This window comes from Oncorhynchus mykiss, chromosome 23 (assembly GCF_057628025.1).
Source record: "Oncorhynchus mykiss isolate SJ-2025 chromosome 23, ASM5762802v1, whole genome shotgun sequence".
Classification (NCBI taxonomy): domain Eukaryota; kingdom Metazoa; phylum Chordata; class Actinopteri; order Salmoniformes; family Salmonidae; genus Oncorhynchus; species Oncorhynchus mykiss.
In genome coordinates this window covers 49422991-49446044 of record NC_143044.1, presented here as the reverse complement: position 1 = coordinate 49446044, position 23054 = coordinate 49422991, and the positions used below count along the sequence as shown (strand labels likewise).

The 23054-nt window shown below is 43.9% G+C and overlaps 1 protein-coding gene across 10 annotated transcripts in view; it reads left to right on the top strand.

Annotated features, from left to right (window-relative positions):
- LOC110503044 (neurexin-1a) overlaps positions 1 to 23054 on the top strand; it is a 747078-nt gene that overhangs the window by 225999 nt on the left and 498025 nt on the right. For all 10 annotated transcript variants that reach the window (XM_036960883.2, XM_036960887.2, XM_036960882.2 and 7 more), the window contains 2 exons: positions 10361 to 10627; positions 10784 to 10958. In XM_036960883.2, the coding sequence (XP_036816778.2) occupies positions 10361 to 10627; positions 10784 to 10958 (442 nt within the window). The remainder of the gene's footprint in view (positions 1 to 10360; positions 10628 to 10783; positions 10959 to 23054) is intronic.

The following is a 23054-nucleotide window of genomic DNA, read 5'->3' as shown; positions in this document are numbered from 1 at the left end:
TTAGTCAAATTGACATCAAAAGTAGCTAACCCTAACCCTTTTGCTAACATTAACCGAATCTACTGCAACTTTGACAGAAGCTGTATCTTTTCTAGGCAAAACCCTGTTCTGTAGGCAATGGTTGCAGGAAGATGACATATGACATATGGTCAAGCAGCAGCAAGTTGCCTTGGCAACTCTTATTGATGACATGTTCCTGTGGCGTAGTGACACTGTTCTCACATGCTTCAAGAGGGCCACAATTGTTCCTGTTCCCAAGAAAGCTAAGTTAACTGAGCCAAACAACTATCGCCCCGTGGCACTCACTTCCGTCATCATGAAGTGCTTTGAGAGACTAGTCAAGGATCATATCACCTCCAATCTACATGATACCCTCGACCCACTCCAATTTGCTTACTACCCCAATAGGTCCACATACGACGCAATCGCAATCACACTGCACACTGCCCTAACCCATCTGGACAAGAGGAATACCTATGTAAGAATGCTGTTCATCGACTACAGCTCAGCATTTAACACCATAGTACCCTCCAAACTCGTCATTAAGCTCGAGACCCTGGGTCTTGACGCCGCCCTGTGCAACTAGGTCCTGGACTTTCTGACGGGCCGCCCCCATGTGGTAAGGGTAGAAAACAACGTCTCCACCCCGCTGATCCTCAACACTGGGGCCCCTCAACACTGGGAACCCACAAGGGTGCATTCTCAGCCCTCTCCTGTACTCCCTGTTCATCCATAACTGCGTGGCCATGCACACCTCTAACTCTATCATCAAGTTTGCAGACACTACGGTGGTATGCTTGATTACCAACTCCTTACCAACTCCGCCTACAGAAAGGAGGTGAGGGCCCTCGGAGTGTGGTGTCTGGAAAATAACCTCACACTCAATGTCAACAAAACAAAGGAGATGATCGTGGACTTCAGAAAACAGCAGAGGGAGCAGCCCCCTATCCACATCGACGGGACAGTAGTGGAGAAGGTGGAAAGTTTTAAGTTCCTGGGCGTACACATCACAGACAAACTGAAATGGTCCACCCACACAGACAGTGTGGTGAAGAAGGCGCAACAGCTCCTCTTCAACCTCAGGAGGCCGAAGAAATTTGGCACTGCCTCACTGCCTTTTACAGATGCACAATCGAGAGCATCCTGTCGGGTTGCATAACAGCCTGGTACAGCAACTGCTCCGCCCACAACCGTAAGGCTCTCCAGAGGGTAGTGAGGTCTGCACAACGCATCACCAGGGGCAGTCTACCTGCCCTCCAGGATACCTACACCACCCGTTGTGACAGGAAGGCCAAAAAGATCATCAAGGACAACAACCACCCGAGCCACTGCCTGTTCACCCCGCTATCATCCAGAAGACGAGGTCAGTACAGGTGCATCAAAGCAGGGACCGAGAGACTGAAAAACAGCTTCTATCTCAAGGCCATCAGACTGTTAAACAGCCATCACTAACATTGAGTGGCTGCTGCCAACATACTGACTTAAATCTCTAGCCGTTTTAATAATTAAAAATAGACACTTTAAACAATGCCACTTTATACAATGTTTACATACCCAACATTACTCATCTCATATGTATATACTGTACTCTATAACATCTACTGCATCTTGCAAATGCCGTTTGGCATTCGCTCATCCATATATTTATGTGACCAATACATTTTGATTTGATAAAATGTTGATTTGACCAACACCAGTCTTAGCTGCTGCTGTACTGTTATGTTTTCATGCCAAACACCAGTGCAGTAATAGCCTAGACAGACGTCATGGCTCCAGTCTGATAAGAAATTAGTGCAGTACCTTTCTCCTGTGACTGTAAGAGAACGGGAGGGAAAGAGAGAAAGAGAGCGAGGTAGAAAGCAAGAGAGAGTACAAGAGCATGAGAGAGAGTGAAAGAGAGGGAGGGAAGGGAGAGAGAGGGGGAGAAGGGATGATATAGGCCTGCCCAAAGACCCTTGGACCCTATGTGTTGACTCAGAGGATCAATTGCCCTTTATTGGCACAGCCTCTCCTCTCTTGGCTCCAGCATTACTAAAGCTTCTCCTCTCCTGGCTCCAGCATTACTAATTCCTCTCCTCTCTTGGCTCCAGCGTTACTAAATCCTCTCCTCTCTTGGCTCCAGTGTTACTAAATCCTCTCCTCTCTTGGCTCCAGCGTTACTAAATCCTCTCCTCTCTTGGCTCCAGCATTACTAAAGCCTCTCCTCTCTTGGCTCCAGCATTACTAAATCCTCTCCTCTCTTGGCTCCAGCGTTACTAAATCCTCTCCTCTCTTGGCTCCAGCATTACTAAAGCTTCTCCTCTCTTGGCTCCAGCATTACTAAAGCTTCTCCTCTCTTGGCTCCAGCGTTACTAAATCCTCTCCTCTCTTGGCTCCAGCGTTGCTAAAGCTTCTCCTCTCTTGGCTCCAGCATTACTAAAGCTTCTCCTCTCTTGGCTCCAGCGTTACCAAAGCTTCTCCTCTCTTGGCTCCAGCATTACTAAAGTTTCTCCTCTCCTGGCTCCAGCTTTACTAAATCCTCTCCTTTCCTGGCTCCAGCATTACTAAAGCTCCCCTCTCCTGGCTCCAGCGTTACTAAATCCTCTCCTTTCCTGGCTCCAGCATTACTAAAGCTTCTCCTCTCTTGGCTCCAGCATTAATAAATCCTCTCCTCTCTTGGCTCCAGCGTTACTAAATCCTCTCCTCTCCTGGCTCCAGCGTTACTAAATCCTCTCTCTTTGTATTCTGCAGACCCTCTCCTCTCTCTCTCCATCTCTTTCTCTCTCTCTCTCCCTCTCTCTCTCTTTTCACTCTCTCTCAGCTCCTCTTTAGAGATATCATTCCCTCTCTCCCTACCTACCTCCCTCCACACACACCACTGCCACTTCTTTCTCCCACCAATAGGTTTAATCTATTTTCATGGTGTATCTGTAAACATGGCTTGAAAATTGCACTTGGCTCCATTACAGATTTCTGAATGACCTAAGCTTTTATCAAGCTGTTATTAAAAGTGTTTCTCAAAGAGATAAGATGAAATATCAAGATGCTAAATATTAGAACTGTATCCAGTTCAGTTAGTTGTGTAGAGTTGTATTGTTATACCGGTTTCGGATTGTCTCACCGTAGGCTTCAGACTGTTCCGATAGAAGTCTATGTACAGATGTACTGTAGGATCTTTATTTGATCACTCTTTTCTTGCTGAAACTTTCCCTGTACAGCAGTACTGTGTTCAACGTTTAAAAAGGCTTCTACGGTTTGTAATTTCCACTTTAAAATGTTAGAATTGATTTGCCCTAATGATAAATGTATCAACCCTTCCAAAAAATATCCATTAAGATCCTACATCTGTACTGTCCTGTAGTGGTCTTCTGTAGATCAATTGGTAGAGCATGCAATGCCAGGATAGTGGGTTCGATTCCCGGGACTACCCACACGTAAATTGTATGTAAGCATGACTGTATGTCACTTTGAATTAGAGCAACATCCGTAAGGCATATATTATATTAGACAGTATAATGGTGCTGGAGCACCATAGAGATAACTACAGTACAGTCACTGCTGAAGCACCGTAGAGACAACTACAATACAGTCACTATTGAAGGACCACAGAGACAACTACAATACAGTCACTATTGAAGCACCGTAGAGACAACTACAGTACAGTCACTACTGACTTGTCTAATCGTCATGTGCTGCCCTGCTCTGCTCCGTGGATTTCACTCCAAAATAACAGATAAGTAGGTAAACTGCTGCTGTTCACTGAGAAATACAACAAACAAACAGACAAATAAACAAAGCTCCTTACTAACATGCTCCCACCTGATCCGAGCCTGTTTTCAGGTGAATGCCAAGCATAACAAGGAAACAACAGCATTGTTGTCCCACCATTAAGACACATCAAATATGCAGTTTGTATTTTATTTTTCAACTTGGTACTTACGAGAGAGAGAGAGAGAGAGAGAGAGAGAGAGAGAGAGAGAGAGAGAGAGAGAGAGAGAGAGAGAGAGAGAGAGAGAGAGAGAGAGAGAGAGAGAGAGAGAGAGAGAGAGAGAGAGAGAGAGAGAGAGAGAGAGAGAGAGAGAGAGAGAGAGAGAGAGGAGAGTAACAGACTGTTAATCAGTAGGTTTAATCCTGTTTTATTTAACATCATTAAACTACACATCCCCTGCTAGACATAAAACAGAGAGAGAGAGAATTTCTCTGCACCCCTACGGGACACTGTTAAAGACGTAGCTCTTAATGAGCCTAGCTGTCGACACAACCTTAGCTTCACATTGTGAACGGGGAGAGAAAGAGAGAGGGAAATGCTCATCATAATAACATTTATACCATTCACAGACAAAGTCACACTTTATAATTGGGTTAACACAGTTGCTGGCACTCCAGAGGGTGACACTGATTGGGTTTACACTGCAGAAGGGTAAAAATGGATTGGCTTTATACTCCAGAAGGGTAACACTGATTGGGTTTACACTGCAGAAGGGTGACACTGATTGGGTTTACACTGCAGAAGGGTGACACTGATTGGGTTTACACTGCAGAAGGGTAACACTGATTGGGTTTGCACTGCAGAAGGGTGACACTGATTGGGTTTACACTGCAGGAGGGTGACACTGATTGGGTTTACACTGCAGAAGGGTGACACTGATTGGGTTTACACTGCAGAATGGTGAAACTGATTGACTTTATACTCCAGAAGGGTAACACTGATTGGGTTTACACTCCAAAGGAAACATTTTAAAGGGCCAGGAACAGTGTCATGTCATATAGATTAGATGAAGATTATGTCACAGAATTTCTCCACACTTATTTTCCTAACATTATAACTGTTCTGTTGTTCACTCTTTTCTGTTTGTTGAGATGCAGTGTTATTTACTGTATTCACAAAGACCTTATAGACTAAGAGTCAGAATCTGTATTCACAAAAAATGTGTAGATTAAGAGTCAGAATCTGTATTCACAAAAAATGTATCGATTAATAAGAGTCAGAATCTGTATTCACCAAAAAATTATAGATTAAGATTCAGCATCTGTGTTCACTAAACCCTTAGATTAAGTCAGAATCTGTATTCACAAAAAATTTATAGACTAAATCAGAATCTGTATTCACAAAAATGTATAGATTAAGAGTCAGAATCTGTATTCACAAACATTTTATAGACTAAATCAGAATCTTTATTCACAAAAACATTATAGATTAAGAGTCAGAATCTGTATTCACAAAAAAATTATAGACTAAATCAGAATCTGTATTCACAAAAAACTTATAGACTAAGTCAGAATCTGTATTCACAAAATCTTTATAGACTAAGTCAGAATCTGTATTCACAAAATCCTTACAGATTAATTCAGAATCTGTATTTACAAAACCCTTAAAGATTAAGTCATAATCTCTATTTACAAAGACTTTATAGATTAAGAGTCAGAATCTGTATTTACAAAAGTATTATAGATTAAGTCAGAATCTGTATTCAAAGCCCTTGGCTATAAATGAAGTCAATACTATAACAAATTTATAATGACCACTTCTTCTACCATGTCTTGGCAACTCTCCCTGTTTCTAATGGTGTATAATCACTAAAAACAACTCTGAGGTGGAGGAAGATAATAGGAAGCTATTGTAGTCTGTGCAACTTGGGGAGCCATCTACACTACTGTGTGTCTCAAATGGCACCCTATTCCCTACATAGTCTAGTACTTATGACCAACCCATAGTTTTGGTAAGAAAGTAATGCACTTTAAAGGGAATGGGGTGCCATTTGAGATGCTGACACTACCATTCATTCTCCTTACACTATATAAAAGATGACACACTGGATTACTCTCTGTGGCATCATCCCAAATGGCATAGAGATCTTTTCAAAAGTAATGCATACTATAGGGGACTGGGTGCCATATAGGACGCAACTCTTACACTATAGAAAACATACAAAACTCTCTGTCTGCTATTATCCTCTTACGATACTTGGTATTTCATTTCAGATACCTCAACAAAGCATAATACAATTGTTCACTTAGTCAATTTTATTCAGGGCAATACGGTACTGTACGATGATGCTTGTCATCAATGTTTGGGGCGGCAGGTAGCCTAGTGGTTAGAGTGTTGGGCCAGTAACCGAAAGTGTTTCTAGATCGAATCCCTGAGCTGACAAGGTAAATTGTTGTTCTGCCCCTGAACAAGGTAGTTAACCCACTGTTCCTAGACCAGTTAACCCACTGTTCCTAGGCCGTCATTGAAAATAAGAATTTGTTTTTAACTGACTTGCCTAGTTAAATAAAGGTAAAACAAATGTTTTGTGGACTTTTATCCCTTCTTAATGGCATTATAGCTTGGTATTTAATGAAGTACTGCTGATTCAGCTTTAGCCTAGCCGCTGGTAAAGAGTAGTGCACTACATAGGAAATAGGGTGCAATTTGGGACGCATGATCTTTAGTCCTCCTGTGAGCTCCTGTTGGGTGTGTGTGTGTGTGTGCGTGTGTGTGTGTGTGTGTGTGTGTGTGTGTGTGTGTGTGTGTGTCCACAACAAAAATATTGGTCCCCACAAGGTCAAATGCTATTTCTATGGGGTTTAGGGTTTAGGGTTAGGGTTACGGTTAGGGTTAGTTTTAGGGTTTGAGTTTTAGGAGCTAGGGTTAGTTTTAGGGTTAGGGTTAGGAGCTAAGGTTGGTTTTAGGGTTAGGGTTAGGAGCTAGGGTTAATTGTAGGGTTAGGAGCTAGGGTTGATTTTGGTGTTAGGGTTAGGGTCTAGGGTTAGTTTTAGGGTTAGGGTTAGAAGCTAGGGTTAGTTTTAGGGTTAGGGTTAGGAGCTAGGGTTAGTTTTAGGGTTAGGAGCTAGGGTTAGTTTTAGGGTTAGGGGCTAGGGTTGGTTTTAGGGTCAGGGTTAGGAGCTAGAGTTAGTTTTAGGGTTAGGAGCTTGGGTTAGTTTTAGGGTTAGGGTTAGGAGCAATGGTTAGTTTTAGGGTTAGGGTTAGGAGCTAGGGTTGGTTTTAGGGTTAGGGTTAGGAGCTAGGGTTAGTTTTAGGGTTAGGGGCTAGGGTTGGTTTTAGGGTCAGGGTTAGGAGCTAGAGTTAGTTTTAGGGTTAGGAGCTTGGGTTAGTTTTAGGGTTAGGGTTAGGAGCAATGGTTAGTTTTAGGGTTAGGGTTAGGAGCTAGGGTTGGTTTTAGGGTTAGGGTTAGGAGCTAGGGTTAATTGTAGGGTTAGGAGCTAGGGTTGATTTTAGGGTTAGCTTTAGGGTTAGGGTTAGGAGCTAGGGTTAGTTTTAGGGTTAGGTTAGAAGCTAGGGTTGGTTTTAGGGTTAGGAGCTAGGGTTAGTTTAGGGTTAGGGTTAGAAGCTAGGGTTAGTTTTAGGGTTAGGAGCTAGGGTTGATTTTGGTGTTAGGGTTAGGGTCTAGGGTTAGTTTTAGGGTTAGGGTTAGAAGCTAGGGTTAGTTTTAGGGTTAGGGTTAGGAGCTAGGGTTAGTTTTAGGGTTAGGAGCTAGGGTTAGTTTTAGGGTTAGGGGCTAGGGTTGGTTTTAGGGTCAGGGTTAGGAGCTAGAGTTAGTTTTAGGGTTAGGAGCTTGGGTTAGTTTTAGGGTTAGGGTAAGGAGCAATGGTTAGATTTAGGGTTAATGTTAGGTTTTTGGGTTAAGGTTAGGGTTAGAGGTTAAGGAAAATAGGATTTTTAATGGGACTGAATTGTATGTCCCTACAAGGTTAGCTGCGCAAGACTGTGTGTGTGTGTGTGTGTGTGTGTGTGTGTGTGTGTGTGTGTGTGTGTGTGTGTGTGTGTGTGTGTGTGTGTGTGTGTGTGTGTGTGTGTGTGTGTGAGAGAGAGAGAGCCTAATGAATTTAGATGGTTGTAGATTGGTAGTGAGAGGCACATCCATCATCAGCAGTATATTTTAATCAGGTTTCCTGCTGAGGCCTTAATTAGCGTTTTTACTGCAACACCTGCATCGTGTACAGCTGTTAGCTCTCATCACTCTCTGTCTCTCACTTCTCAAACACTTTCCTACCTACCTCCCTCCACACAGACCCACATGCTTAGCCACCTCCCTCCTTCCACACAGACCCCCATGCCTAGCCATATCCCTCCCTCCACACACTTAGCCACCTACCTCCCTCCACACAGACCCACATGCTTAGCCACCTCCCTCCTTCCACACAGACCCCCATGCTTAGCTATATCCCTCCCTCCACACACTTAGCCACCTACCTCCCTCCACACAGACCCCCATGCCTAGCCATATCCCTCCCTCCACACACTTAGCCACCTACCTCCTTCCACACAGACCCCCATGCTTAGCTATATCCCTCCCTCCACACACTTAGCCACCTACCTCCCTCCACACAGACCCACATGCTTAGCTATATCCCTCCCTCCACACACTTAGCCACCTCCCTCCTTCCACACAGACCCCCATGCTTAGCCACCTACCTCCCTCCACACAGACCCACATGCTTAGCCACCTCCCTCCTTCCACACAGACCCACATGCTTAGTCATCTTCCTCCTTCCACACAGACCCACATGCTTAGTCATCTTCCTCCTTCCACGCAGACCCACACACTTAGCCACCTACCTCCACACAGACCCACACACTTAGCCACCTACCTCCACACAGACCCACACACTTAGCCACCTACCTCCCTCCACACAGACCCACACACTTAGCCACCTCCCTCCTTCCACACAGACCCACATGCTTAGTCATCTTCCTCCTTCCACACAGACCCACATGCTTAGTCATCTTCCTCCTTCCACACAGACCCACACACTTAGCCACCTACCTCCACACAGACCCACACACTTAGCCACCTACCTCCACACAGACCCACACACTTAGCCACCTACCTCCCTCCACACAGACCCACACACTTAGCCACCTACCTCCACACAGACCCACACACTTAGCCACCTACCTCCCTCCACACAGACCCACACACTTAGCCACCTACCTCCCTCCACACAGACCCACACACTTAGCCACCTACCTCCCTCCACACAGACCCACATGCTTAGCCACCTCCCTCCTTCCACACAGACCCACATGCTTAGTCATCTTCCTCCTTCCACACAGACCCACACACTTAGCCACCTACCTCCCTCCACACAGACCCACATGCTTAGCCATCTTCCTCCTTCCACACAGACCCACACACTTAGCCACCTACCTCCCTCCACACAGACCCACACACTTAGCCACCTCCCTCCCTCCACACAGACCCACACACTTAGCCACCTACCTCCCTCCACACAGACCCACATGCTTAGCCATCTTCCTCCTTCCACACAGACCCACACACTTAGCCACCTACCTCCCTCCACACAGACCCACATGCTTAGCCACCTACCTCCCTCCACACAGACCCACACACTCAGCCACGTCCCTAGAGTACCTACCTACATTGCCTACATTTACAGCTTACCTACATTTACTATAACACTTACAAAGTGTACAGATGTTTTCTCTCATCACTCTCCATCTCTTATCAAATACATCCAACAACTCCCTTCCTCCCTCTCACCGACTGACTGACCTACCTACGTAGAATGTCCTGGGGGAACAAGACAGTGGTCTGAAGTTTCTGGAAGAACAAGACAGTGGTCTGAAGTTTCTGGGAGAACAAGACAGTGGTCTGAAGTTTCTGGAAGAACAAGACAGAGGTCTGAAGTTTCTGGAAGAACAAGACAGTGTTCTGAAGTTTCTGAGAGAACAAGACAGTACCAAACATAGCTAATTCCCTGAGTGTTCATGTCATTACACAGCACAGTGCTATACAGTAAAGCTAATTGAAAACTAAATAAATGTACCTTTTTACAAAACTATCCACAAAGGTCAATAATATATGATTACTGTAGATAAAAATTCTTAAATTCACATTTTTCTATATTGATTACTGAATAAATATATTGTTGTAGGTTCCTTTAAAAAGTCAGTGTTGTGAAATTGCATTTCAATTACATTCAAATTATGCCCTTTTCAAAAGCTCTGGAAAATATACCATCTTTTAAATGTTGAGGCTGCAATAGTTTATTCTGATACAGGTCTCGATTTATCTCAAGTTAATGTTTACATCAAAAGAGGAAATGACATATGCTTTTCTCAAAGCGTTTTTACTTCTCCAAGTGATTCGGTTCTGCAAAAATTATTCTGACTGACACACACATACACTTCCAAACATGGGGTGCATACAAATTAGAACACTTTAAAGTGCACTACCTTTGGCCAGTAGTGCACTATTTAAGGAATATTGCACAGTTTCTGGTCATACACTTCCAAAGACTTGTTGTGTTCTAAATGGCACCCTATTTACTATATACAGTAGTGCACTACTTTTGGCCAGATGGATGAGCTGTTTCTCCCTTCCCTTCCCCTTTCCTCCCTCCATCAACCTAGGTCGTGTACAAAAACAACGACGTGCGACTCGAGCTGTCCAGGATGGCCAAACTGGGTGATGCCAAGATGAAGGTTCATGGCATCGTGGCTTTCAAATGTGAGAACGTGGCAACTCTTGACCCCATCACCTTCGAGACCCCCGAGTCCTACATAACTCTCAACAAATGGAACGCCAAGAAGACAGGCTCCATCTCCTTTGACTTCCGTACCACAGAGCCCAGCGGGCTTCTCCTCTTCAGCCACGGCAAGCCCAAACAGGCCCCCAAGGTGATTGCAATATTATTTTATTAAATAGTTTTACATTTTTTGCTTGTTTTATGATATTATATTCATCCTGATTTCTTTTTTTATCTTCTTCACTTTTTACTGTGTGTTGGGATTTTAAATGCTCTTTAAATGAAGTTTGATTTAATTGAATTCAAGGATTCCAAGAGCCCCCTGACATTGAAGGTGGACTTCTTTGCCATCGAGATGCTGGACGGACACCTGTATTTACTGCTGGATATGGGGTCCGGGACCACCAAGACCAGGGCCGTCAACAAGAAGGTCAACGATGGGGAGTGGTACCACGTAGACTTCCAACGGGACGGACGATCAGGTAATGATATTTTATTTTATTGCCATTGGTGTTATGGATTTTGAAAGGGGCCATAGTGTCTTGATTTGAGTCTTTAATCATTCTAAGGATATCCTGTTCAAATCAAATCACATTTTATTGGTCACATACACATGGTTAGCAGATGTTAATGCGAGTGTAGCGAAATGCTTTGCTTCTATTTCCGACACGGCAGTAATATCTAACAAGTAATGTAACAATTTCACAACAACTACCTTATACACACAAGTGTAAAGGGATGCATATGAATAAGTACATATAAATATATGGACGAGCGATGGCCGTGTGGCATAGGCAAGATGCAGTAGATGGTATAGAGTACAGTGTATACATATGAGATGAGTAATGTAGGGTATGTACACGTTGAAGGTGACTGGTGATACATTTATTACATCTAATTATTAATTATTAAAGTACAAGAGATTTGAGTCTGTATGTTGGCAGCAGCCACTCAATGTTAGTGATGATGGCCTTGAGATAGAAGCTGATTTTTAGTCTCTCGGTCCCAGCTTTGATGCACCTGTACTGACCTCGCCTTCTGGATGATAGCGGGGTGAACAGGCAGTGGCTCGGGTTGTTGTTATCCTTGATTATCTGTATGGCCTTCTTGTGACATCGGGTGATGTTGGTGTCATGGAGGGCAGGTAGCTCCACCCGGCGATGCGTTGTGCAGACCGCACTACCCTCTGGAGAGGCTTACGGTTGTGGGTGGAGCAGTTGCCATACCAGTCGGTGATAAAGCCCGAAGGTATGCTCTCGATTGTGCATCTGTACAAGTTTGTGAGTGTTTTTGGTGACAAGCCACATTTCTTCAGCCTCCTTGGTTGAAGAGGTGCTGTTGTGCCTTCTTCACCATGCTGTCTGTGTGGGTGGTCCATTTCAGTTTGTATGTGATGTGTACGCCAAGGAACTTAAAACTTTTCACCTTCTCCACTCCCATCGATGTGGATAGGGGGGTGCTCCCTCTGCTGTTTCTTGAAGTCCACGATCATCTCCTTTGTTTTGTTTGACGTTGAGTGTGAGGTTATTTTCCTGACACCATACTCCGAGAGCCCTCATCTTCTCCCTGTAGGCCGTCTCGTCATTGTTGGTAATAAAGCCTAAAACTGTAGTGTTGTCTGCAAACTTGATCATTGAGTTGGAGGCGTGCATGGTCACGCAGTCATGGGGGAACAGGGAGTACAGGAGAGAGCTGAGATCGCACCCAGCGAGATGGAGACGTTGTTTCCTATCCGGCCCATCAGAGTGCCACGGGGCGATAGTTGTTTAGCTCAGTTACCTTAGCTTTCTTGGGAACAGGAACAACGGTGTCCCTCTTAAAGCATTTGGGGACAGCAGACTGGAATAGAGATTGGTTGAATATGTCCATAAATACACCAGTCAGCTGGTCTTTACACGCTCCGAGGACCCGGCTAGGGATGCCGTCTTGCGAGTGTTAACACTTTTAAATGTTTTACTCACGTTGGCCACTGTGATGGAGAGTCCACAGGTTTTGGTAGCGGGCCATGTCAGTGTCAGTGTCATTGTATTGTCCCCAAAGCGAGCAAAGAAGTTATTTAATTTGTCTGGGAGCAAGACATCGTTGTCCGCGACGGGGCTGGTTTTCATTTAGTAATCCGTGATTGACTGTAGACCCTGCCACATGTTTTAGCCATTGAATTGCGACTCTACTTTGTCTCCATACTGACGCTTAGCTTGTTTGATTGCCTAGCGGATGGAATAGCTACACTGTTTGTATTCGGTTATGTTTCCGGTCGAGTTGCCATGATTAAAAGCAGTGGTTTGCGCTTTCAGTTTTGTGCGAATGCTGCCATCAGTCCACGGTTTCTGGTTAGGGATGTTTTTAATAGTCACAGTGGGTACAACATCACCGATGCATCACCGATGCACTAATAAACTCGCGCACTGAGTCTGCGTATACATCAATGCTGGAACATATCCCAGTCTGTGTGATCGAAGCAATCTTGAAGCATGGAATCCGATTGGTCGGACCAGCGTTGAACAGACCTGAGCACGGGCGTTTCCTGTTTAATTTTCTGTCTATAGGCTGGGAGAAACAAAATGGAGTCCTGGTCAGATTTACCAAAAGGAGGGCAGGGGAGGGTTTTTTATTCTTTACGGAAGTTGGAGTAGCATTGATCCAGAATGCTGCCAGCTACAATAAATGCAGCCTCAGGATGTATGGTTTCCAGTTTACATAGAGTCCAGTGAAGTTCTTTCAGGGCCATTGAGGTGTCTGCTTAGGGGGATATACACGGCTGTGATTATAATCAAAGATAATTCTCTTGGTAGATAATGTGGTTGACATTTGATTGTAAGGAATTCTAGGTCACGTGAACAAAATGACTGGAGTTCCTGTATGTTATGATTACACCACGTCTCGTTAATCATAAGGCATACACACCCGCCCTTCTTCTTACAAGAGAGATGTTTGTTTCTGTCGGCGCAATGCGTGAAGAAACCGGGTGGCTGTACCGACTCTGATAACATGTCCCGAGTGAGCCATGTTTCAATGAAACAGAGAAGGTTACAATCTCTGATATCTCTCTGGAAGGCAACCCTTGTCTACCTTGTTGTCAAGAGACTGGACATTGGTGAGTAGTATACCCGGGAGCGGTGAGAGATGTGGCCGTCTACGGAGCCTGATCAGATGACCGCTCCATCTGCCCCTTCTGCGGCGCCGTAGTTTTGAATCGCCCACTGAGATCAGATCCATTGTCCTGGGTGGTGGTCGCAACAGAGGATCCGCTTCGTGAAAGTCGTATTCCTGGCCGTAATGTTGGTAAGTTGACGTTGCTATTATATCCAATAGGTCCTCCCGGCTATATGTAATAAGACTTAACATTTCCTGGGGTAACAATGTAAGAAATTATACATTTAAAAAAAAACTAAATACTGCATAGTTTCCTAAGAATGCAAAGCGAGGCTACCATCTCTGTCGGCGCCATCTTGCATCGGTTCCCTTTTCCACTGCATGTAGACGTACTAGGAATTATGTCTGACTACTGAAAGCGTTTTGTATGACAACTGAGGGAGTTTCATCTGACAATTTAGTGACTTCCTAATATGGATGCGATAGTAGTGATGAATAAATGAAGGCTACATTCCCTCAAACAGTCTCTACATAACCATACTAGTTAGGAAATCCCAGTCCTCTCTCCCAATGTGTCGTCAGTGCCTTTCAGAACACCCAGTATTAGATGCACACACACGCACACTCACACACACACACACACGCACACACTCACACACACACACACACACACACAGTCACGCACACACAGCCCCTCTGAGCTCCCAGTAAAACAGCTCTGTGGTCCCTGTTGATTTGCTTGTCTAAGCAGCAATTTGTTAGCGTGTGTTCTCAGCCAAGGCCCTGGCAATATCACGGTGCAAATTAGTTACGCCCCCTGACCACGTTTACTGCTCCTTCTCTACGAGTGGAAATTACATTAACTGTTTCAGTACTCCATGAAGCCACACAGAGCAGGGCCACACATACACACAAACAGACACACACACACACACACACACACACACACACACACACACACACATACACACACACACACACACACTTAACAGTGACACAAAAATATAGAACTGACCTAATTGAAACATTAAGTAAGACAATTCACTTCCTGTATTAACAGTGTTTTAGTACTTAAAAGTGATTTTGATTGTGTTTCTCTGGGTTTAGGGCTGGTAGAGCAATATTTGATTGTGTGCATATATGGGAAAATTGCATGTCTGTAATATAAAAAAATAGCACTGATATAAAATTTCAAAACAATGACTCTTGCTGAATTCCATACCAATTCCTTCCCCTTTCACCCCTCAGCCCTCTATTTACTCATTCACTCATCCTCATCCCTCTATTTACTCATTAACTCGCCCCTCTGCCCTCTATTTACTCATTCACTCGCCCTTCGGCCCTCTATTTACTCATTGACTCACCCCTCAGCCCTCTATTTACTCATTGACTCACCCCTCAGCCCTCTATTTACTCATTCACTCACCCCTCAGCCCTCTATTTACTCATTGACTCACCCCTCAGTCCTCTATTTACTCGTTCACCCACCCCTCAGCCCTCTATTTACTCATTGACTCACCCCTCAGCCCTCTATTTACTCATTGACTCACCCCTCAGCCCTCTATTTACTCATTGACTCACCCCTCAGTCCTCTATTTACTCGTTCACCCACCCCTCAGCCCTCTATTTACTCATTGACTCACCCCTCAGCCCTCTATTTACTCATTGACTCACCCCTCAGCCCTCTATTTACTCATTGACTCACCCCTCAGCCCTCTATTTACTCATTGACTCACCCCTCGCCCTCTATTTACTCATTCACCCGGCCCCTTAGCCCTCTAATTACTCATTGACTCACCCCTCAGCCCTCTCTTTACTCATTCACTCACCCCTCAGCCCTCTATTTACTCATTCACCCGGCCCCTCAGCCCTCTATTTACTCATTGACTCACCCCTCAGCCCTCTATTTACTCATTGACTCACCCCTCAGCCCTCTATTTACTAATTGACTCACCACTCATGGAGTAAACAATAAACAAGTCAATAACACAGTAGAATTTTTTTGATTTTTTTTAAGTCTATATACATTGTGTGCAAAAGGCATGAGGAGGTAGGCGAATAATGACAATTTAGCAGATTAACACTGGAGTGATAAATGATCAGATGGTCATGTGCAGGTAGAGATACTGGTGTGCAAAAGAGCAGAAAAGTAAATAAATAAAAACAGTATGGGGATGAGGTAGGTAAATTGGGTGGGCTTTTTACCGATGGACTATGTACAGCTGCAGCGATCGGTTAGCTGCTCAGATAGCAGATGTTTAAAGTTGGTGAGGGAGATAAAAGTCTCCAACTTCAATGATTTTTGCAGTTCGTTCCAGTCACAGGCAGCAGAGAACTGGAAGGAAAGGCGGCCGAATGAGGTGTTGGCTTTAGGGATGATCAGTGAGATACCCCTGCTGGAGCACGTGCAGTGGCTCTGACGACGAATATGTAGCGAGGGCCAGCCGACTAGAGCATACAGGTCGCAGTGGTGGGTGGTATAAGGTGCTTTAGTAACAGAGGAAATGACACTGTGATAAACTGCATCCAGTTTCCTGAGTAGAGTATTGGAAGCCATTTTGTAGATGACATCGCCGAAGTCGAGGATCGGTAGGATAGTCAGTTTTACTAGGGTAAGTTTGGCGGCGTGAGTGAAGGAGACTTTGTTGCGAATTAGAAAGCCGATTAAAATTGAAACATTTGTAGAACACATGATACCGCTGTTCCTTCTCTCTCTATCCTGTATTCTCATTTCAACCTGTGTCAGTAGGAGGTCAGGGCTACTTAAACAGTGTGACCAGCTACAGTGCCATCACAGCTGTGGCCTTGTTCATGTTACTGACTAGCCCAGCATCGAGAGGTGAGGAGGGGAGACGAGCGGATGGGCGGGGAGTGAAGAGGAGAGGAGGAGTTGAGAGGAGAGGGGGAAAGGAGAGAAGAGGAGATAAGAGTGGAGAGGACAGTAGAATCACTGAAGCTGGAGACTCATATCTCCCTCACTAGCTTTAAGCACCAGCTGTCAGACCAACTCATAGATCACTGCACATGTACATAGCCCATCTGTAAATAGCCCGTTCAACTACCTCATCCCAATACTGTATTTATTTATTTATCTTGCTCCTTTGCACCCCAGTATCTCTACTTACACATTCATCTTCTGCACATCTATTCACTCCAGTGTTTAATTGGTAAATTGTAATTACTTCACCACCATGGCCTATTTATTGTCTTACCTCAATTTCACACACTGTATATATACTTTTTCTACTGTATTATTGACTGTATGTTTGTTTTACTCCATGTGTAACTCTGTGTTGTTGTATGTGTCGAACTGCTTTGCTTTATCTTGGCCAGGTCGCAGTTTAAATGAGAACTTGTTCTCAACTGGCCTACCTGGATAAATAAAGGTGTTTATTTTTTTAAGAGTAGTGTAGAGGAGAGGAGAGAAGAGGGGAGGGGATGGGAGGAAAGGGGAGGTGAGGAAAGGGTTAGTGAGGAAAGGGGAGGAGCCAAGGGGGAAAAAATGATTGTCAAACAAATAGTTTGACAGCTGTGAATTCATGGGTTTAGGAGTATGAGCACTGACCCAAAAACACATTTCCCTATACCCTAGACACCCATCTGAACGACCCAGATACTAAGGAGAAGTCCCTATCTGTTTTATGGGCCTGCTGTATGCGGCCTGTATGTAGCAAAAATGTGGTCAGAGACCTTCTAGAGCAGCACCGCACCCTCAAGATTCTGAGCCAGTCTGGCAGGGTTGGTCCTGCAAAGCCAGAGCCCCCTGATGGGAGGTCATAATGTACAAGGAAATTATCAAAGCTTTTTTTGCTCAGTCTTGCAGGCCTTCTCATACAGCTGCAACTGTATATGCATTCATAATCAAGACCTTTCTTGAGTTGGGCTCTGGGATGGTGTAACTGTTGAGATTCTGATTCCATGGTTGTTGTTGGGGAAAGGGGTTTTGTGTGTGTGTGTGTGTGTGTGTGTGTGTGTGTGTGTGTGTGTGTGTGTGTGTGTGTGTGTGTGTGTGTGTGTGTGTGTGTGTGTGTGTTTCACAACTGTTGCAAGGGAGTGAAATATGTTAGGGACAATATAGGATGAGTCACAATAATTGTTCGCTGAAATAATAATTGCTTGCCATAATGTAATTTTGGTAATGGCGAGGGGCAGTCTGGGGCAGTCTGCAAGGGCATTGGGATGACAACCCAACTCGGCATGAGGAGGGGTTTTAGTGGGTGGAATAGTGGGGACCGATTGGAGGTTTACTTAGTAGCAATGCAAATATCAAGGTAAAGCTATATAGACAGTAAATCATCATGTTTTAATGGTACGTTTACAAACATATAATAATAATTAGATAATTAGAATTGAAACTTGAGTCTCATTATGGTAAGAGGTGAAATAAGTATAGCCAGTTGTAATTGTAATGGCTTAGCAGATAATAAGAAAAGACAATCAGTATTGGAGACTTTTATCTCCCTCACCAACTTCAAACATCTGCTATCTGAGCAGCTAACCGATCGCTGCAGCTGTACATATTCTATTGGTAAATAGCCCACCCATTTTTCACCTACCTCATCCCCATACTGTTTTTATTTATTTATTTTTCTGCTCTTTTGCACACCAATATCTCTACCTGTACATAACCATCTGATCATTTATCACTCCAGTGTTAATCTGCATAATTGTAATTATTCGCCTACCTTCTCATGCCTTTTGCACACAATGTATATAGACTCCCCTTTTTTCTACTGTGTTATTGACTTGTTAATTGTTTACTCCATGTGTAACTCTGTGTAGTCTGTTCACACTGCTATGCCTTATCTTGGCCAGGTCGCAGTTGCAAATGAGAACTTGTTCTCAACTAGCCTACCTGGTTAAATAAAGGTGAAATAAAATAAAAAAAAATTTTTTTTTTACCTGGCTAAAAGAGAAGGAGTATAATATCTACTGCTTACACATTCAACCATTTTTATCACATTCGTTGAAAGGAGTAGACCAAGGCGCAGCGTGAGTAGAGTTCCACATGTTTTAATAACTGAAACTCACCAAAAACAAAACAATAAAGCACAAACGAAACGTGAAGCTACTGGTGTGGACTCAGGCAACTACATGTAGACAAGATCCCACAAACACAAATGAGGAAATGGCTACCTCAATATGATCCCCAATCAGAGACAACGATTAACAGCTGCCTCTGATTGGGAACCATATCAGGCCAACATAGAAATACAATATCACCTAGATGACCCACCCAAGTCACTATCACGCCCCAACCAACACAGAGAAAAAACAGCTTACTTTGGTCAGGGTGTGACAATTTTAGATTAGGTTTTATGGAAAAAGGGTTTGGGAGGCAAAATATACAGTTAAAGTCAGAAGTTTACAAAGACCTAGGTTGGAGTTATTAAAACTTGTTTTTCAACCACTCCACAAATGTCTTGTTAATAAACTATAGTTTTGGCAAGTCGGTTAGGACATCTACTTTGTGCATGACACAAGTAATTTTGCCAACAATTGTTTACAGACAGATTATTTCACTTATAATTCACTGTATCACAATTCCAGTGGGTCAGAAGTTTACAGATAGTAAGTTCACTGTGCCTTTAAACAGCCTGGAAAATTCCAGAATGTGATGTCATGGCTTTAGAAGCTTTCTTATTGGCTAATTAACATAATCTTTGTCAATTAGATGTGTACCTGTGGATGTATTTCAAGGCCTACCTTCAAACGCAGTGCCTCTTTGCTTGACATCATGGGAAAAACAAAAGAAATCATCCAAGACATCAGGAAAACAATTGTAGACCTCCACAAGTCTGGTTCATCATTGGGAGCAATTTCCAAACACCTCAAGGTACTATGTTAATCTGTACAAACAATAGTACGCATGTATAAACACCATGGGACGACGCAGCCGTCATACCGCTCAGGAAGGAGACGTGTTCTGTCTCCTAGAGATGAATGTACTTTGGTGCAAAAAGTGCAAATCAATCCCAGAACAACAGCAAAGGACCTTGTGAAGATGCTGGAGGAAACTGGTACAAAAATATCTATATCCACAGTAAAACGAGTCCTATATCAACATGACCTGAAATGCCTCTCAGCAAGGAAGAAGCCACTGCTCCAAAACCACCATAAAAAAATGCCAGACTACGGTTTACAACTGCACATGGGGACAAAGATCATACTTTTTAGAGAAATGTCCTCTGGTCTGATGAAACAATATAGAACTGTTTGGCCATAATGACCATCATTATGTTTGGAGGAAAAAGGGCGAGGCTTGCAAGTCGAAGAACACGATCCCAACCATGTAGCATGGGGGTGGCAGCATCATGTTGTGGGGGTGCTTTGCTGCAGGAAAGACTGGTGTACTTCACAAAATAGATGGTCTCATGAGGATGGAAAATCATGTGGATATTTTGAAGCAACATCTCAAGACATCAGTTAAAGCTTGGTCGCAAAAGGTTCTTCCAAATGGACAATGACCCCAAACAAACTTCCAAAGTTGAGGCAAAATGACTTAAGGACAACAAAGTCAAGGTATTGGAGTTGCCATCACAAAGCCTGAAAAAACTTGTGCAAGCAAGGAGGCCTACAAAGCTGACTCAGGTACACCAGCTCTGTCCAGAGGAATGGGCCAAAATTCACCCAACTTATGGTGGGAAGCTTGTGGAAGGCTACCCGAAACGTTTGACCCAAGTTAAACAATTTGAAGGCAATGCTACCAAATACTAATTGAGAGTATGTAAACTTCTGACCCACTGGGAATGTGATTAAAGAAATAAAGCTTAAAATAAAGTTGTAATACTAATTTACCTAAAACAAAGTGTTTTTACTAGGATTGAAATGTATTTGGCTAAGGTGTATGTAAACTTCCGACTTGAACTGTATATAAATGGTAGATTATCGGACACGCAACAAGGTCTGATTTCATTATTACTGAAACAGGATCCAAGTGGTATATATAAAGATCCAGTCCATTTAGAAAATTGGACGCCTCTTACACTTCAGTGTTGTGATGCAAAAATAATTTGCGCATAGTATTAAAAGGGTATAGTCAGATATTATTCTTCCTAATCTGACAGGTTTTTTACATGGATAATACATTGGAGATAATATAAAACAAGGATTGGAAACAATAGAATGCTATGAAATATCGGGGAAATCAGGCCTGGTTTTCACAGCTGATTTTGAAAATGCTTTTGATAAAGTATGACTGGAGTTTTTATATAAATGCCTACAATATTTCAATTTTGGATAATCTCTTATAAAATGGGTTAAAGTTATGTATAGTAACTTTAGATGTAAAAGAGTAAATAATGGCAACATTTAAGAAAGTGTTAAACTGTCAAGACGAGTAAAACAAGGTTGTCCACTACCGGCCTATCTGTTTATTATTTCCATTGAAATGTTAGCTGTTAAAATTAGATCCAACAATAATATTAAGGGATTAGAAATCTGTGCCTTAAAAACAAAGGTGTCATTGTGCGCTGATGATTCATGTTTTCTTTTAAAACCAAAATTAGAATCCCTCCACAGCCTCATAGAGGATGTAAATACTTTTGCTAACTTCTCTGGTTTAAAATCAAATAAACACATTTCAGCCACATAATCATTATTTTGTGTGAACCAGAAGCAACAGCAATTATTTGACTCCTTGAAAATGACCTAAACCAATACTGTTGCACTATGGCAAGACAGGAGACCAACGCCGCTGGATGTATCATGTTATCAACATTATATTTGCTATCCAATTATCCTTCTAATTAGCAGTATATTGCATCCCTCCCTCCCTCGCTCTCACTTGCTGTCTTGATCTCTCTCTCTCCCTCTCTCTTTCCCTCCCTACCTTTTTTCTACTGTCTCTCCTCAAGTCTGGGTCGTTTTTCATTGAGAAACTCAAGAGGAGAGGAGAGAAGAGACACACACAGACACACACAGAGACACAGAGACACAGACACAGAGACACAGAGACACACAGAGACACACACAGACACAGAGACACAGAGACACAGACACAGAGACAAAGAGTAGAAGAAGGAGGGAGCGAGCAGAGAGAGGAGTGGAGAGTAGGATAGGGAAGGAAGGAATTGCAGCGTTCACATATAAACATAACACTTCGAAAAGTGATGATTTTCTCCTAATGTAAACCCATTTAAGCTTCCAGGATTTTCATGTAAATGCCAAAAGTGCATTTACATAAAGTTTCCCTGTAATAGATAATTAAAACGGAAAATAGAAAAAACCCTTTCAAACATGGAAAGTGTTGGTCCCATGTATTATGAGCAGAAATAAAAGACCCCAGAATCGTTTCATATTTCTCTCAAATGTTGAGCACACATTTTTTATATTCCTGTTAGTGAGCATTTCTCCTTTGCCTAGATAATCCATCCCCTGACAGGTGTTGTCACGATCGTCGTAAGCACACTTGGACCAAAGCGCAGTGCGGTATGGGTTACACATGTTTATTCAGTGAAACACAAAAAAACAATAAAGAATAAATGAAATGTGACGTTCTGGAGTGCTCACAAGCAACAACACAAAACAAGATCCCACAAAAAAACATTGGGGAAATGGCTGCCGAAATATGATCCCCAATCAGAGACAACACTAAACAGCCGCCTCTGATTGGGAACTATACCAGGCGAACATAGAAATAATAATAATAATAATCTAAGCTCCGGACTGTGAACCGTCGCCGGAAGCTCCGGACTGTGAACCGTCGCCGGAAGCTCCGGACTGTGAACCGTCGCCGGAAGCTCCGGACTGTGAACCGTCGCCGGAAGCTCCGGACTGTGAACCGTCGCCGGAAGCTCCGGACTGTGAACCGTCGCCGGAAGCTCCGGACTGTGAACCGTCGCCGGAAGCTCCGGACTGTGAACCGTCGCCAGAAGCTCCGGACTGTGGACCGTCGCCGGAAGCTCCGGACTGGGGACCTTCGCCGGAAGTTCCGGACTGGGGACCGTCGCCGGAAGCTCTGGACTGGGGATGCGCACTAGAGGCCGAGTGTGTGGAGCCAGAACAGATGGCACCGGACTGGGAAGGTGCACTGAAGGTCTGGTTCATAGCCGTCACAAATTGTCCCGGACAGATGACACACTCTGCACGGCGAGTGCGGGGAGTTGGCACAGGACGTACTGGGCTGTGGAGGCGCACTGGAGACTTGGTGCGTAGAGCCGGCACAGTTTTTACCAGACTGCTAGCACGCTCTTCAGGACGAGTACGGAGAGCTGACTGAGGTGGCATCAAACAGATAACACGCTCCTTAGGGTGAATGTTGTGCATCATTCACCAACACAACAACTCTCTCATTTCTCTCTCCCCCAATTTCTCCATCAACTCACTGATGGTCTCTGACTCTCTCCGTTCACTCTCCTCCAATTTCTCCCTCTTCTCCCAAACTGGCTCTGGTTCACTCCCCGGCTACGCCGACCACCCCGTGCGCCACCCCCCCCCAAAAAATTATTTTCGGCTTTCTATGTGGCCGCAAACCCCGGCATCAT